This window comes from Prunus avium, chromosome 2 (assembly GCF_965620075.1).
Source record: "Prunus avium chromosome 2, drPruAviu1.hap1.1, whole genome shotgun sequence".
In the NCBI taxonomy this organism is placed as follows: Eukaryota; Viridiplantae; Streptophyta; class Magnoliopsida; order Rosales; family Rosaceae; genus Prunus; species Prunus avium.
The window spans coordinates 35,874,986-35,893,396 of record NC_142285.1 but is presented as its reverse complement, the minus strand read 5'-3'; the positions used below and the strand labels follow the sequence as shown (position 1 = coordinate 35,893,396).

The 18,411-nt window shown below is 36.2% G+C and overlaps 2 protein-coding genes across 2 annotated transcripts; both read left to right on the top strand.

Moving 5' to 3' along the window:
• Positions 1-7,752: 7,752 nt before the first annotated feature.
• Positions 7,753-10,531, top strand: AIB (ABA-inducible BHLH-type transcription factor). The gene is made up of 2 exons (XM_021959322.2): positions 7,753-8,152; positions 8,386-10,531. Exons 1-2 carry the CDS (start codon positions 8,066-8,068, stop codon positions 10,234-10,236), a joined length of 1,938 nt encoding a protein of 645 aa, XP_021815014.2. The 5' UTR covers positions 7,753-8,065; the 3' UTR covers positions 10,237-10,531.
• A 4,197-nt stretch (positions 10,532-14,728) lies between these two features.
• LOC110757614 (protein DEFECTIVE IN MERISTEM SILENCING 3) lies at positions 14,729-18,376 on the top strand. Its single transcript, XM_021959281.2, has 7 exons — positions 14,729-15,027; positions 15,682-15,772; positions 16,012-16,249; positions 16,787-16,978; positions 17,051-17,371; positions 17,461-17,693; positions 18,054-18,376. The coding sequence occupies exons 1-6, from the start codon at positions 15,001-15,003 to the stop codon at positions 17,639-17,641; spliced, it is 1,050 nt and encodes a 349-aa protein (XP_021814973.2). The 5' UTR covers positions 14,729-15,000; the 3' UTR covers positions 17,642-17,693; positions 18,054-18,376.
• The last annotated feature ends 35 nt before the right edge of the window (positions 18,377-18,411 follow it).

The window sequence follows — 18,411 nt, the reverse complement described above, 5'->3', positions numbered from 1 at the left end:
TAGTATGGTCATTGTACATTACTCCACATCTCTAGATTTCAAGGGATTTTATATTGTAGTAGAAATTGTCCGCTTTAGGATTATTAAACTTGTTGAAGAGACGAAATTTAACCAATGTATATCTTTTATTTATTTATTATCAGAGGTTGAATTGGTCATCATAAGAAGAATTATGCCAAAAATTATGATACATTTTGGGAAGATAAAACTTATATAAAAAATAAGCAAATGGAAGGCTTTCATAATAATTCTCATAGAATTGAGAATGTACATGTCAAATCATGAATTAGTAACTGCATCTAATTTTCAAAAAATCTCCGTCTGCACAGATTTATTCTTGGGTCCTTAAGTCTAAAATGTGGGTTAGACCAATTTGGTTAAGGCAGTGAGCCGGCCCACCTTGTACTCAAGTCGAATCCCTCTTCCCGTATATTAGATTAATTTAAAGTAATTTATTGCTTGTTTTTGTATATGATGAAGTAAGTTTACACAAAGAGAGAGATATATATATATATATATATATCATCAGGAGAAGGGATAGAGCAGTGAAAGCTGAGCAGCCTCCCATTCCCAGAAAGAAAACAATAAAAATGATGGACCTTAAGGCTGCCTCTTATTCAGCCCAGCCAAAAAGAGAGGGCTGAGTTCGATCTAATGCAACCCATAGGCCTATGAGGCCGGTTCAAAAGGCCCATAAATCACACCTCCTTTTTAGGTTTTTTTTTTCTTTTCAAGAGAAGAATAAAAGTAAAAATATAATGAAAAAGCTTGGTTCCTTACGATTGAGGAGAAGCTCCTCCTTACAAGTAATGTGATTTTGATACGTGTTAAATAATTTTAATATTTTTTTATTTTCTTGTTGAAATTTTATCAATGTTGCGGAAGTTTGACAAACGTTAAAACCGGACGTATAATAAGATAAAATGGATAAGGTCTAAATAGGATATACACACCATCAGAAACAGCTGAGCTTTGATGTGTCAAACTAGGTTGTGTTTTAATGGCTAGTGGATGGATTTATCTATCTGCTCACTCAGAGTTTTGGTTTTTGGGGTTCATTTATGTCTTAATGCTATGACTCAATCGGATTTAGGGTTCATATATGTAGTTGTTTTCAACAGACAAAACATGAAAAACTCCAAAGATAAATTTTGGCTTAAAGGATGAGAAATTGATGAACTGAGACAAAAACAGACATTGTGATCAAAATCCAGCGTCAAATACAAATTAAATACAAACTGTGTGTGTTTTTGTCTTTGATTATAACAATTGGCAACATATATGCCCAAGTGCAAATTATTGGGAGACAACATGCCTAACATTTTTCTGGTATATTTAAAGTTGGGGTAGCTGGATCTAGATGTCACATGCAAAAATGGGAAGTAGTCTCGCGACCTAATCAAACTCAATAAACAATATATTTATATGGCTGCATGTTCCTCCAACCCCAATACAAACTCAAAAGGCATATGAAACAAAAGTTTTTATTTTTTATTTTTTATACAAATCAGAATTCTAAACAATTCTAATGTACATAAGAATATCGAACTCGAGTGCAAGAAAATGAGCGTTCTTCACCAACTGATCTAACTCACGTATGCATATCCGGTTCAAGGTAGTAAAACGATTTCAATTGAGAGGGCATAGCGATCTAAAGCTAGATAGATGGAGAGTAGGCAGACACAAGCAGAACGTGCGAAGTTAAATGTGTGCATGTTGTACACGTGCAGAGCCTTCAATTACGTTACGATCTCAGACAGCACACAGCCATGGCCAATTCCCATTCAATCAACCCACGTGCTTTGCACCTTTTACCTTTCGTTGCCTTTTAGTTAGGTGCGCGAGACGAGACCAAGCAAGCTAGCCTTTGACCATGTCCACGACAATGGCTTACCATATTCTTCATATAAAAAACATTTTCTTAACCTCACTTTGTGTAAGTGTAACGGTGTAATAATATGATTAGCAAAACTTATATTGATTAATGATCTTAAACAATTTTCTTAACCTCTTGTTTTCGTCAGTTGTTATGAGCATAACGAAAGTGACACAAAGATTTCACAAGCGAGTGAAAATGAATCAGATACTACTACTAAAAGAAAAGAATATTGACTCACTCAATCTTCGGTATCGATAATGAAACAACAATTTCACAGTTCAATTTTATCTATCTATTTGTATATCACATTCTCTTTTATTACTCAAGGGAAATGAGATTTCTTACATGCACTATGAAGGTGTCATGGAGATTTGAACATGAAACCATTGGTATTAACCAAGGTGGTTGGTGTAAGTGGTTCAGCACTTTCATTCTTTAAGAGAGGTCAGAGGTTCGATCCATACTCTCGTATGGAGTCACCACTTTGGCCAGCACTTTACCCTTTACGGGCCGACCCGGTGTGAGCAGGGATTAGTCTGGGTTGTGGTTAAGGCTTAAAGGTGTCACCCATAGTTGGGGCCCATACAGGACCACCTCGTGGTTCAGACAAAAAAAAAAAAACACATGAAACCATTGGTATTCAAATCAAAGTCCATTTTCATTGGACTAGACCCCCTTGACCTTTAGTTTTGATAATTTAAAAGTTTTTTTAAAAAAAAATTGGTGATTCATCTCAACCCATCATGCAAATGTGGGTTGGCAGGCACTGACCCGTTATCCCGCGACTGTTGTGAGGCTACTATGTGAAAGCAGCCTCACGGTGTGCCCTCTGGTCTAAAGAGACACGTGGCTCGAGCCTTCGCATGGACCACATGACCCAACTCACATTTTAGAATGGGTGAGCCAGCAAATTGGAACTGCCAACTCTGCAACATAGCTTGGCGATGATTAAAAGTTAAATGGTCTCAAAACTAAAGCAAATTGTATTGGTTTGGTTCGGTCAGAGTTTTGGTTCTCTGTAAACCGTAAAACATTTTATTCTTATTTGCGCTTATCTACACGTTTGTGTTATAATTCAAAAATTACGGAGTCTTGACTTTTATTTGCATATTATATATATAAATAAGTTATTCTCTCATCTAGATGTCCACATATTATTATCATGCGGATACTATTGTAAACAGATAAGAAAGTAGGGTGAGATAATAAAAAATATGGAGATTCACTATTATACCCAATGTAAGAGCCCAAATTATAAAAAAATACCTATATGAAATGGACTTTAGAAACACACCTAAAGCCAATTTACAACATAACAAAACGGCTTTTAACTTCTTTTAAATTACAAAACTGTCATTGATTTCTTAAAACAAACCCAACCCCAAAACCTCATAAAAAAGCCCAAAAAACTCAATAGGGCATCAAAGTAAATAGATTAAATAGATATTTATAAAAATACTCAATCCTAGACATGTATTTCTAAAAATACCCAAGCACTATTTAAACATAGAAACATACCCAAAATGGGTTTTGGGTATGTGTGTAATGATGAGTTTTGGGTATGTTTATAAATGGGTTTTGAGTGTGTATAATGATGAGTTTTGGGTATGTTTATAAAGTGTTTTGGGTGTTGGGTATTTTTATAATTTCAGCCCCCATTTTGGGTATTTTAGTGAAACTCCCTAAATTAAATGGTGTAGGGTTTATTTATAGTTTTAGTGCTAAGAATGGGTATATGACTAAATATCTTTAAAAAATATATGATGTTCGTACGATAATAACGTTTGAACATTCACATAGAAGAATTTCTGTATAAAAACGTTGAGTGTAATATAAAATGAAAATGATGTTAGTACGTTCTAAAATTGTACAAATTTTTAAAAACAATGCAAAAGAAAGAAAGAATGTGAAACTTATTTCCATTCACTTTTGAAAAAATTGGCTAAAAATATCTCTAGAAACAATTGATTGCGAAAGTGACACGTGACACAGGACATGACACACAAGAGATGTGTGACACCATTTTCTTCAACCGTATCGCGTGTGATGATTTATGAGGGTAAAAAAGGTAAAACCCCACAAAAAAAAGGGTAAAAATCAATGGGAGATGGTCCACCACGTGGCGTGACCGTGGCTAAACGCGTTTTCAGCCTTGGACTTTTGCAAAACCAAACAGAATCTCTCACAAATATAATTTGTGAAGCCCTACAGCCATTCATTCCCTCTCAGCCAAAGTCGAAGCCGGTGGTAGGGCTGTGATCGCGTACAGTGTCTCGGTCGTGGACCCTCTGACCAGCCCTAGCGTGGCCCCCACCTATTGGCTCAAAAGTCCCATATGGCTCACTTCCCAACCTACCCCCCGCCTCTTTACGAGCACGTGAACCGCGTCGCCTCTGACGTCGGTCGTCGCATCACGCGGTATATCAATACAGTATCACCCGCCATGAAAATAGACCAAAATACCCTCAGTTAAACCGCACATGAACAAAGGTCGTTATGGGACTTTCATGACCTTTCACTTCACGTGGGCCCCAGCCATGTCGACCTTATTGTCGCCTTGTGCGGCCCGGCAGTGTGACAGTTTGTAACGATAGCGTTTCTCACGTGTGCTGAAACCGACTCAGACGCACACCAAAACCGTGTGCTGCTACTGTGCGTTTTGGGCTATTTATTATTTTTACTGTTTCTGTTTTTGTTTTTGTTTTTTCCAGCTAAAAACGAAAATAGAATTACAATAACTAGAAAATATAACACAATCTTAACGGTAGCGTTTAACGTTAAAATTGGGTTGGATTACAACATAAGCCAACATAGCTTTCAGCTCATCAATTTGTGGTCCTCATGTTCTTGCAACTTGCAACTTGCAACCGATACATTTATAGAAATATCCTATATAGTAAGTGTCCATAATTGGCCTTCTCCTTGTAGGGCACACTTTTTCTTTTTTAACATTATGTATACTTTCCATACATAATTCATATAAATATCCAAACATTTTTATTAATCAAGTATAAAAATTTATAAATGCTGCCTCTTACACAGACCAATCGTTGATTCCTGAATTGATATTCTCGTGGGATAAAGTAACCCACTCGTTTGAGAGTGCGTGAAACGTGTAAATTTGGGAATCTCTATTTCCTCCTTTGTCAATATTGCTTGTATTAACAATATGACGCACCAAATTCTTATAAATATCTTAAGTTGTTAACTTATCAATTAAAACCATAATGACATAGGCATACATGTCAATGTTACGTACCTAATTAATAAAAAATTTATCTAACGAAATTAAAACTTATGAATAATAAATTTAAATATGATAAGGATAAGATAAGTGTAAACAATATTCAATTGCTTTCGGGCATGCCCCATTATTCTTAGGATTATTGCTCAAGAAAGAAGAAAAAACAAAGAAAAAAAGAAAGCCTTTAGCTAAGAATCGCTTTCAACTTTCATGTGCCTTTGATTCTACTCAATTAAGGGCCACCATCGGCATTATCATGCCTCATAATCCTACTTTTAATATTCATTAAGCTTCTAACCTCAAACTTATCAAATTATTTTGGGTTTTTTAGGATTGGTTTTCATCTCTTTCTCGTTTCACTTTCAACATCATGATGGCCAACGATGAAACACAATCAAATGGAAACACCGTTGGATTGTGTTTCCTTCTTAAGGGAAATACTCATGCAATTCTTATTTGCTATATATAAATTTAACTATTTCTAAATGTTTAAGATAAACTCAAATTTAAAATATGCTATCATTTAAGATAATATTTATCCTAATATTATCAATTAAATTACAATTTGTGCCATTAACCTTCATTAATTCATTCGTTTGCAACTGTAAATTGATTCTTTTCCTACAATGGTGCTCATTTCTAAATAAAATAATTTACCTCTCTGACATGTACCTACATAGTTACCTAAGGTACATTATGTATTTAAAAACTTATGCATAAAGAGTATTGAATTTTTTTTTTTTTTTTTGTGAAAACCAAGGTATACCCCGTGCGATTGCGGGGACTAACCCTCGAGGTACTGTCGGGCGCAAAGTGGGGACCTCTCCTAACAAAGTCTGCTATATTCGCAAGCGCCTGGGATCGAACCCAGGACCTCTTGTTTAAAGGATCCAAGGCCCTTCCACTTGGACCAACTCCTGTTGGTAAAGAGTATTGAATTGCAGTTACACAAAAACAAACAAAAAAAGGTATTGAATTGTAGGCTAATTCGGTGGGAGAAAATCAAAACAATAAATTCAGGAACCAAGACTTAATACACCTACCACATAACACGTTAACTTGTAAATAGGGGTAGTTTTGGAATCCAAAAAATGTAATAAATCATATTTAAGTTAGATTAGGTAACTTGTTTAGTTGAATCACAATCATCGGGTTTTATTTGAAAAAAAGTGGATATTTTAAATACAAAAATAAAGAGAGGTGGTGTAAGTGATTAAAAATGAATTTTATAAGTCTAAACTCAATTTACTAATTAATCTATGGTTGTTTATGTTTTGGGGACCCACACGGGTCAACCTCGTTTTACTTTTTGGGTGGATCCTACCAAGAACTATTAGGCACATGAATGAAGATAATTTAATGGCATCGGAGGAGACAACATAGTCATCTCTCACCACATTTATCTTTTTATCCTTTTCCTATTTTGGTTCCTTTTAAAAAAGTCACCCGCAAGTATGTGTATCAAAATTCACACAATTAATGATTGAGTAGTCTAGTGAAAAAGGATTTTGATTCGGAGATCTATTTTAATTCCTATAGTTTAATCATTCAATTAATTAATTTATTTTGATAAGGTAGACGCGTTTTTGTTATGTTAATGAGCTTTTAGGACTTCTCTTATTGAAATAAGTAATAGTATACTAAACTCACACACGCTATTCACACAGATATTAGGACTCGAACAAATGATATTTTCTGAATAAGTAATTATTCCAAACCACTACACTAGTGGGTTATTTACTGATTATTATTATTATTATTATTATTATTTCATATATGCATAAATCTTATTTGAAAAAAGTATAAAAAGAAACGAGTTCAAATCTCAAAAGATGGAGCATTAAAGCAATTTCCTTAACAAAGGTACCATATAATCTGTCATGTTCCTTAACCAAAGGTAAAGGAATGTAACGTAATGGTTCTTCTTTTGACTCAGTGACCAAGGGTGACTAGTTTGTAATCTTTTATGCTAAACTTATTCGTAAATATACCTTAAACTCGATTAAGCCCCACTTGCAAGAGTGTTAAGCTCAAACTACTTAGTTTCGAACCAAGTATATTTTATAGATATTGTTTGTTTGTCGGTAGAAGGAATTTATCACGAGACAATGAAGTCAATAACAAATATAAAATAAGTCAAGTTCAATGTTCTTAGTTTCATACGAGAATTTCATGACACTAGACCATGAGTCAAGAATGCTAATAGTGAAACAAATACGTAAAAAGTTCTAAAGGTGTAAACTAAAACGTTCACTCGAATTTATTTGATACATATAACTTGTTGGTAATTGCATGTATAACAAATTTTATGACGGTATATCGTTTTGTTCTTGAGTTTACTTCCCGCGTCTATTTTGCCGGTGATTACACGTATACGATAGTTTTACATTTTTTTTCGTAAAAAAGAAAAAAGAAAAAAGAAAAAAGAAAAAAGGATCAAGCCCCTAAAAATAAAGAAACTAATGTCAGTCGCAGGTTGTAATTTACCTAAAAAAGAAAAGTCATGACTTACTATAAATCCCATGAGATAATTATTTAAAAAGTTCGTAGCTTTAAGGCTCTCTCTCAGGTGCCTTCCCCTCATTCGGCAAAAAAACACACCCACACAGAATCTTTGCCGACCTCCTCGACCCCAAACCAAACCAAACCAACCTGAGGAGTTTAACCACGGTTCAGAATTAACCCTAAATCAGAGTTTAAGCTTTTTAACCAGAGTACACTCATGCAGTTAGGATTTAGGAGAGCCCAACAACAAAGAACGAACACAAACAAAACCCAGTTCCTCTAACCTCCATACTTTCGCTTTAAACAAAGCAAAGGCCAAAGCTTTTTATGGTTTTTTAATTTCTGGGCTCTCATTATTGCTCGTGAAATAACTGGCTGTTTGTTTTCCGGGAAAAAAAGAAGTCTGTCCCTAAGTTGAAACTCTCACTTTCCCGGGAATGGTTCCAGTGCCAAAGAAGGACTCTTCTTGCTTTGCTGCCTTATCCAATCAATTCCTCATGATCCCATTTTGTATGCCAAAACTGGTGTGTATAGTTTTCTCTTGACCCTTGTGTTTTCTGGATTTATTTTGTTTCTGGGTTTTCTTTGTGGCTTGAAATTATGGTTATTTGAGATCTGAAATTGTAGCCATGCTTGCTGGGTGTATTTGATTTGGTTGAAAGTATAAAGTTTCAGCTATTTGGGGCTGAGATTTGATGTGGGTATTGAAATTTCAAGTTTGATATTTGTTGGGTAATTGATTTTCTGGATTTTATAGATGAAGATTGAGATGGGTTTAGGAGGTGGGGTTTGGAATGATGGAGATAAGGCTATGGTTGCTGCAGTTTTAGGCACTCGAGCTTTCGATTACTTGATATCGAGCTCGGTTTCTTCGAATGAGAATTCGTGCATGGGTATAGGGACTGATGAAAATTTGCACAATAAGCTCTCGGATCTTGTGGAGCCTCCGCATGCTTCAAATTTTAGCTGGAATTATGCAATTTTCTGGCAAATTTCAAGGTCCAAGTCTGGTGATTGGGCTTTGTGTTGGGGGGATGGTTCTTGTAGAGAGCCCAAGGAAGGTGAAGAGTCTGAAGCCACAAGAAATCTCAATCTTAGGCTTGAGGATGAGACCCAGCAGACGATGAGGAAGATAGTGCTTCAGAAGTTGCACACTTTGTTTGGGAGCTCAGATGAGTATAATGGTGCTCTTGGATTAGACCGGGTCACTGATACAGAGATGTTCTTGCTTGCTTCTATGTATTTTTCGTTTCCAAGAGGAGAAGGGGGCCCTGGCAAGTGCTTTGCGTCCGGGAAGCATGTCTGGCTCTCGGACTTGTTGAAATCGGGGTCAGATTATTGTGTTCGATCGTTTCTTGCTAAGTCTGCTGGAGTTCAGACAATTGTTTTAGTCCCAACAGATGTGGGTGTCGTTGAATTGGGTTCAGTGAGATGTGTAGGGGAGAGTTTAGAGTTGTTGCACTCCATAAGGTCACTGTTTTCGACTCAGTCCTCGCTCATGAAGTCTAAGCCCCTGACAGGGTTCCCGGTGATGGGAAAGAGGAGAGATGAAAATGCCCAGCTAACTAATTTGAGCCTTGTGGAGAGAGGGGAAGGAGTTCCCAAAATTTTTGGGCAAGATTTGAACTCAGGGAACTCAGGCCGGCCTCGTTATAGAGAGAAACTTGCCGTTAGAAAGGTGGAGGAGAGGCCGTGGGATGTGTACTCAAATGGGAACAGGATTGCATTTTCAAGTCCTCGAAATGGTATTCAAGGTTCAAGTTGGCCGCATATTCATGATGCAAAACAGGGGAGCCCAACTGAGATATATGCTTCTCAAAGTCCTGTGAATAATATACAGGAGCTTGTTAATGGGGTCAGGGATGATTTTCGTCTTAACCATTATCAACCACAGAAGCAGGTAACCATGCAAATTGACTTTTCAGGGGCCACTTCAAGGCCTTCTGTGGTTGCCCGACCCGTTGGTGCTGATTCTGAGAACTCAGATGCGGAAGCTCCATGCAAGGAAGAGCGGCCAGGCACAGCTGATGAAAGGAGGCCGCGAAAACGGGGCAGGAAGCCTGCAAATGGAAGAGAAGAACCCCTCAATCATGTGGAGGCAGAGAGGCAGCGGCGTGAGAAGCTGAACCAGCGGTTTTATGCTTTACGAGCTGTTGTACCCAACATATCCAAGATGGACAAAGCATCCTTGTTGGGAGATGCCATTGCTTACATCAATGAGCTCCAGGCGAAGCTTAAGGTGATGGAAGCAGATAGGGAGAACCTCGGGGGCACTTCAAGAGATGCGTCAGCTTTGGGGGCAAATCCAGGTATCAGTATGGAAAACCAGAGCCAGGCACCTGATGTTGATATTCAAGCTGTGCATGATGAGGTTGTTGTAAGGGTGAGCTGCCCTTTGGATTCCCACCCTGCATCAAGAGTCATCCAAGCATTCAAAGAGGCACAAATCACCGTTCTCGAGTCAAAACTTTGCTGCGCAGCAAACGATACTGTGTGTCATACGTTTGTCATAAAATCTCAGGGATCCGAGCCATTGACGAAGGAAAAGTTGATTGCAGCATTTTCCGGGGAATCCAACTCCTTACAGTCATTGTCATCGGTTGGGTAGCAGGAGAATTGCAATTAACATAGTCCATAGGTATAGTAAGTGAAGAACCCATTTAAAAGTTTCTTCAGAGGTTTTGATATACAGCCAGGGGATCCTGAAAAGGAATAGCATTGCTAGCTAGAAGTAGAAAAAATAACTACCTAATGACCAAGTAGGGGAGCAAAATTTCTATGATTGTTTATAGCATACATATTCTGTCCTAAGTATTCTTGCAAGGTCGATTACATTTGTAAGTTTAACCGACTCTAAAATTGTTGGTTATCAAGAAGCTCATAGATTTGTTTTGTTTTTTAAATGCTAGTTTCGTTGTTTTTCCCTTTTGTTATTTGCTCCTCGTATGAATCTTACCATAATTTTTTTATATATATCATAATGACTCTTATTTTTACTGGATACCAGTGTTATATAATGTGCTGGATTCTTGCTAATCCATCTTCTACTTGGACAAATTCTGAAAATTGGCCTCTATTTGTTCCTTGGACATACCTTGAATTGAGCGAGTTATCCAATTCAATCGAGTTCGAGCCACCAAATGTGACCCAAGGGATTAAGGGAAGTCACATATAGATTGTACATTTAAATTCGATTGTCTTCTTTAGGCATTTCATCCTCTCTTTCATGTTTTTCCTTTCTGAATTGTGAATTTGTATGATGGGCAATTTTGTTCCCAAAATCAAGGTAAATTTGTTATTCTCTTAGATTGTTGGAAGGAAAGCCTTCTGCACCGAGAAACACTTTTGAAACCTATTTTCAAGTTGATCTCTCAACAGAAAGAAAGAAACATGTTCCAAATAATTTCCCTGGACATTAATAACAACAGCTCTGAAAATGTTGTGGTCTATGGGCAAGCAGCAGAGGTGGACTTTTGGTGACATCTCCCTGTCTGCCTCAAAACTTTTGGTAACATATGCTTCATATTGGTGACACATATGTTTCATATTTCTTTCATAATAATGAGATATAAGTTTTAGTGGTCGGCATGCTTTTCACGAGGGCAGCTACTATTCTATAGACTGTCTGGAGATGTTGACAGCAAAACTATTTTTGTATATGTCTTCTGTTTGGTTGCAGTTGAAATGGTAAACTTGGTTTGCTATTTGGTTCTGAAGCAATCTGAAAATACTTTGCTGCATAAAACAACAAAACCAAGAACCTTCTCAAATTCAATTCAATTCTCTCTCTCTCTCTCTCTCTCTCTCTCTCTCTCTCTCTCGTCTTAGCAGACAAAAGAGCTTTGCATAGATGCACATGAGAAAGGAGCAAGGAATAGATCCTGTTGTCAAATTCTAGGCCATCCCTTTTAATATTTCTCCTTTCTATAAAGGACTTGTTGAGGTATCTCTCTAAGTTAACCTTGCCAGAAAAGAATTTGAGAAAAGAAAAAAAAAAGCAAACAAACTGAACCCATGGTTCCCAGAGATCAGCATATATAATTAACAAACAATGATCAATAATAAAAAAGAATAAAGTAAGAATATATAAACCATGTGGTCCTCTTGTAGTGACAGAAACCATGTTCTCCATGTGTGTGTGCTCACGAAAAAAGAGCTAAGGATTATGAAAAGTTAAAGGCAAAAACGAATATATATATATATAACAAGTTTCCTTTGAAGTGGATACTTGAATGCCAAGTATGGCCCGTAATAATCTATCTTCCGGAGCATACGACGATTCTTATACAATGATTCTTTGATCAAAATAAATTGTTGTTTTGACTACAGTTATGGATGATTTTACAATTAATTTGAATTGACTAATTCAATATATTTTTTAAAAAATGCTGACATGATCATTACTCTACCCTTCCAGTGCTACCTTTCTTCGATGCTCTTTTATTCTAGAAGATGGCTGAAAATTTGAAAGAAAAGCCCCTTTTTATAAGTTAAAAGCCTGTTATATATGTATACATCAATCCCCTTATATTGATGGATTCCTCATATAATTTTATTTAAGGGATACCCTTTAGGCCCCATTTGGTTCATGGGAAAGGAAACTTGGGGATGTGAAATCAATTGCTTTCCCATATTTGGTAAGTTAGGCATGGGAAATCGTTGCCTTGAACAGGGGAAAGTAGGGGGAAAGTGAAGCCACCCTCCCTCATTGGATTTTACTTTCCCTTCTCATGGGAAAGTAAGGCTAGCATTAAATGCATCTCTTTTTGACTAATTTGTCCTTACTAATAATTTATAATTATAGTTTTATCCAACAACTATTGGTATTCCTTTTTTATTTTTTAATTCATAACATATTTTAATAGGGGTAAAATTGGGAAACTAAACAAAATTAATTTTCCATTCCTACTCAAAACAAATATGGGAAAGGAAATAAAGTAATATTTCCGAGTTACTTTCCCGGCATTACCAAACATGGGAAATGAATCACAATTTTCTATCCCTTGGGAAATGACATGGGAAATGATTTCCCATCAAATCCATTCCGTGAACCAAACGGGGCCTTAGGGTTCCTTACAAATTTTTTTTCAACGATCCAAACAATCTATTTTTTAAGTCTACATTAATAGATCATCCTTGCAAAAAATTAGACAAATCGAAAACCGTTTGGACATCCAATTGTGCCCTACAAAATCAATGAACACGGTGCTTCACGAAAGTACTAAAATTTCAATAATTCAATTGAGTGGTCAAATGATATCAGATTCAAGTGATTTTTTGTAGAGATGATCTTTGAATGAATATCTACAAACTAGACGGTTTGGATTAGTAAAATACAATACGAGATGGGCTCTACAAGAATGTCCCTCAAATAAGTTATTTGAGGGATCCCTCAATGAAAGCGATATATATAACCAAACATATGTGGTTCATATTTTGCTAAAGAACAAAACCAAGAAGCTCTCTTGTCCAATCTGCGTAGACTTCTTTAGGTTCCTGTATTGTTTGCTTGTGGAATTAAATGCCTATCTCTTCATTTGCTAAGACTTTTGGAACAATTTGGTGCAAGTTGACAGATTAGATTGCACCCCAAAACACAAACACACGCATGCCCACATTTGTGCTTTCTGTGCCTAATCTTTTCAGGTTTGGTATATATATATATATATATATATATATATATGGCTAAATGGGGAAGGCTGATTACAAGTCCATGTGGGGTTTAGGGTTTTGCTTTTGTGCCCACATCTCTATGCACATTTAGAAATTGTGGTGGTTAAGTCCATTTAATGTTGACGTTTTATTTGCGATAAAAAAGAAAAAAAAAAAGGGCTTAGCCAAGTTAGTTAGAGCGGATATGCTCCTCATTTTGCATTGAAATTCGAATCCCGGTCCCCATAGTTTAGATTAAATAAAAGTAAAATATACTTGTATAGAAGAAAGAAGAAAAAGATAAATAGAGTTTTTCCAAGTCCATGGATATGCGGCCTAAATGGAACTGTGGACCAGTGACTAGTTGAGAAGAAAAACTCATGTTTTATTTTATGTTATCAAGAATGCGTAGCTTGAATTCAACAGTCAAAATGCATGCCTACCACTAGTCCACAACCATATTGGTTGCAAAGAAAAGTAAAGTTTAAGAAAAAGGGATTTCCTAAGATTTCTGAGAAGATGAAGAGTTTGACTGATTTCATGCGGACTTTTAGCAACTAAAAATGGTACTTGGCAAACAAGTTTCAGACTTTCAGTCAATTCCAATGCAATAGAAATACAAATATCAGCTAGCTTAGCGTGTTTGAAATTGTTTCCACAGTCTGAAGAATAAAATTCATTATCCTGAGCTCTCAAAAAGGAATCATTATCGTGAAGTTTGTTTTTTTATTAATTAATTATTTTTTCTTCAAATATCATATATAACTTGTCAACACAAGATTGAATTTAAAATTGAAATTGAGTTTACAAACGGAGTCCAACTTAGTGGAAAATAGCTTTAATTTGCATACCAAATCCCAAGTTTGAACCTCCAAAATACCTTGGTGTGAAAAACTCCCCTCCCCCTTGTAGTTTAAAACTATTGCTTATATATGACAAGTTTGGGTGACATTCTTGGGCTTAAAATGCATAAAGCCTTTAAGCTTTGGGCCAAACCAAGGTGCCATATTATATATAGATTTGGGCCATTTGCACCCCATGTCAGAAATGGTAGTTTTGCTTGTAAGAGAATTATATAATATGAAGATATGGACTAGCCTTGGCTAGATCGGATGTGCTTAAAAGGTGCCGAAACGAAAATGTGACACAATTAAACCTATATAGTTGTGCTTTTACTTGTTTCTTTTTCTAGAATTGCATTATTCACTTCAAACTCAAGTTTAGTTATGGCTCTAAAACCGAAATTCAAGAACTAATGAACTCTAAATCTTAAGATTTAATATCATAATTCTACATTCTAAAAATAACCCTAAATTTTAAGCTAATTCTCTTAAACCGTACGGAATCTTAACACTAATAAACTCCAATAATCACTTTGGAAAAGAAAACCTCCAATGACCACTTGTAAACGTAATAAAAAGTTCAAAATTTTAAAAATTAAATCCCGATGAATTGGACCTCTTCTACTTAGGATTGCTAACAATTTAGCCAAACTCATTTAATACAAATATATTTGAGGGAAGAAGTACGAATTTCATATTGTACTTCAAATTGACATGCATTTGATTTGATGGCCGATATTCAGAAACAAAAAATGCCAAGAAAGTTCCAGTTACAGAAAACCTACGAAACTGCCGCTGTGTTTTGAACTATCCGACAGCTCCACAGAGCAAAATTAGAGACCGAAACAGAGAGCTGCTGAGTCAACTTCTTCGCAGCCATGTCTAGATCAAACCACCAGCACCAGGTTACTTCTCTGCCCATTTTGTTTCTTTCTCATACTTTCCATTTCTTCATCACTGCTTTCTCTTTTTTAAGCTTCTTGTTACAGCACAAGGTCTCATATTCTTTTCTCTAATTTCTTGGCTTGAACCACCCTTTCAATTTGCACTATGAATTGAAGTCACCCTTGTTATTTTTTTGGGATTCTCTAAGTACCCAGAATGTTTAATTGTTCTTTCTTGCTGTTATTGGGCTCATAGTTGAAAAACCTACTGGGATTGTGTAAGATTGCTCCATTTGGTTGTGATGAAGTCTTAATTGATTGGTTAACTATTTTTTGGACAATGCTGAGTTAATTTTTTTAGTTGGTATGCAAAACCCAGATAAAGATTTGGAATGTTATTAACAGAGAGATATATATGCTGGATATGGGTTTTGTTAATTTTTTCTAAATAATTGAAATGTTGGTGAGCAAAGAGAAGTTGAGTGTGGTGTGAGAATGGGGCAATGTAATGTGAATTTTCGATATGTAAAGTTGTGTACTTTCATTTGTAAATATGTCATACTGTCCCTCCAGTTTGTGTTGTCATTTTATATGCCAAGTAATTGCTGCAAACTGCTGCCATATGTTGAACCAACAACAACCAATTTCTTATTAGCTCATTTTAACATTCTTCAGATTAATCTAGAAATCAAGCGGCATGAAGATAATATTAAATTTCTGCAGAGTGAGATAAACTGCTTGAGTGAATCTATACTTGATTTGCAAGGTATCTTCGTATCTTATATATATTCTCTTGTCTCTTCATTTCCTATCACCTTCTAAGTATCCATATGAATCACAGTTAAAAGTATGATGCTTTTTGATACGAATGTTTTAAACTTGGTTATTCATTTTCTTCTTATCTAAAAGTTCAACTCGCATTGAATAAGTTCCACCTCCACTTCAGTATTAACTAGCTGGACATCATTGTGATATTCGAAATTGTTCTGTTTTTTTTTTGTCTAGGGAGTCTTGGAAAGCATCTCCGAACTGGAACAACAAATGAAAGTGGCGCTACTCTTGCTGAGAAGGATGAAACAGAACAGATATTGCGGCATGAGAAATCTGCAGCTAGTTTATTGTGCAAACTGTTGAAATCTCCTCACGCAACTCAGGCTTTGAATTTGGCACTGACAAAGGATGTTCTGGGTATTGTTGGCATTGTTGCCACCCTTGGCAGAGTAGATGATGACAACCTTAGCAGGTCTGTTTTGCTTGTCGTCCATCTCTTTCTCGTGATATCCCGTATGAAAGAGAGTTTATTGGCTTGATGAAGTCAAAATTTCTTCAGATCATATTTCTTGATTAGTTTTATTGATCATCCAGATGATAGAGTTCATGATAAGGGTTATTAGGTTGCTTCCTCGAGTTTCTTCCTGCTACTGCTCAAACTTACTGTGACCCATATAATTTCTGATAACAAAAATAATCCATCAGTTTTGTTTATACCAGACAAATAATTTGCCCAACTTGTATGTGGGATTCATATGGGGTCTTTCAAAAATTTATGATCTGCTATTCTGATTAATCTATGACCCAGTTCAACATTTCCAACAAAGTACAGATAGAAAGACCACAATATTATATAAAAAAAAACTTATTATTTCGTTTGTTGCTCTTCATTAAGTTAAGTAAAAAGTATAAAAATATAGAAGAAAGATAGATCACTATCTATCACATACCCTATTTCTTTCTTTTCCAAAGTTGCCTGACATGCTGCTTTCCTGTAACTTTGAACTAGGCTTCTCTCAGAATACTTGGGACTGGAAACGATGCTAGCAATTGTATGCAGGACGTATGAAGGTGTTAAGGTTCTAGAAAAGTATGATGCGGATGGCACAATAATCAGCACTGCTGGTATACATGGGCTAGGATCTTCTATTGGGAAGAGCATAAAAGGGCGGTTTCTTGTTATATGTCTTGAAGATTTAAGGCAAGAAACCTGTCCCCTTTTTCTCTCAAGTTGTTATTGCTTATAAAATTTCTAACTGTTGTTTGTTTTTAGCCCATATGTTGGGGGATTTGTTGCTGATGACCCACAAAGGAAGCTTGCTCTTCCAAAACCAAAACTACCAAATGGGGAGTGTCCGCCTGGCTTTCTTGATTATGCAGTGAACACAATCAATTTGGATGACAAAAACTTGGATTGTCTCACCAGCAGTGGGCATGGTCTCAGAGAGACACTATTCTATAGCCTCTTTTCTCGCCTCCAAATATATAGAACCAGAGTGGAGATGCGTCTTGCTCTGCCATGCATAAATGATGGAGCACTGTCTTTAGATGGCGGGGTTATTAAAAAGAGTGGCGTGTTCATCCTGGGAAGCAGGTTAGTTTGGAACTAAATGAAACTCTCAAAAACCTTGTTTATTGCTATGTTTTTTTTCTTCTTCTTATAGAAGTGTTATCTACTCTCAGGAAAGATATAGAGGTCAAATTTCCTGCAACCTCTGGAGAATCTAGTATGCCTGCAAAATACCTTGAAACTGAGGATATGATCAAGAAGCTGAAATGGGAGCGATCTCATGTTACCGAGGATATGCAAAGAGAACAAGAATTGTTGGACTTCGCTAAGGCAAACTTCACCAGACAGTTGTGATTCTGTGGGTTTTCCTTTTAGCGGGTACTGGCCTAAGGATCTCTTGAAGACTGTAAGCACTGATTCGTACAACCTCTGTCTTTGCAAATTTAATCAGAAAACTGTAGCGTTTGAATGAAACTCAAAGGATCAGATTCTAATTTCATTGTGCTTAAAATTTCAAGTCAATATCTAAGCTTCTATGCTCCATATTTTGGCATTTTGTTTCGGCAATTCCCCCATGTTATTATTTTAAAGGACATTTCTGTTAAGGTCATGAAAGATTGTTGCCCCTCCATATTGTTAGTAATTCAAGATGTTGGATGCGTATCAACTATCCATGCATAAACCATCATGATTGGTGTCCTGAAGCTCTTGCAATTCTAGACAATATTTGAATATTACTAACACTTTCTTGTGTTGGCTATAACAGAAGCATGCAGGCCAAGATGGTGGCATATCAGCAGATTGCTTGGAATTTTTTTTTTCCATCTCTAAGTTCCTGCTTCATGTGCTGTCTTTGTATCAAATTGTAAAAGCAGCAAAATGTATTGATTCTCTCCTTCTGTTGTTTTTTGGTTGGTTGGCTTTAGCTACAATCAGTACATCCTCAGGCCAAGTTGGTTTGTGACTTTAAAAATTGTGGATTCTTTTTCCTTAGCATGAACAATATAAACATGAAGGAACGACATTTCCCCCCTTATTGGATGTGTATCAAACGCCCGTATATTTATTGTCTCATTTTTTATCTTTTGACACTCCAGTTTTTCAGTTTTTACTTTTCCCTTCAA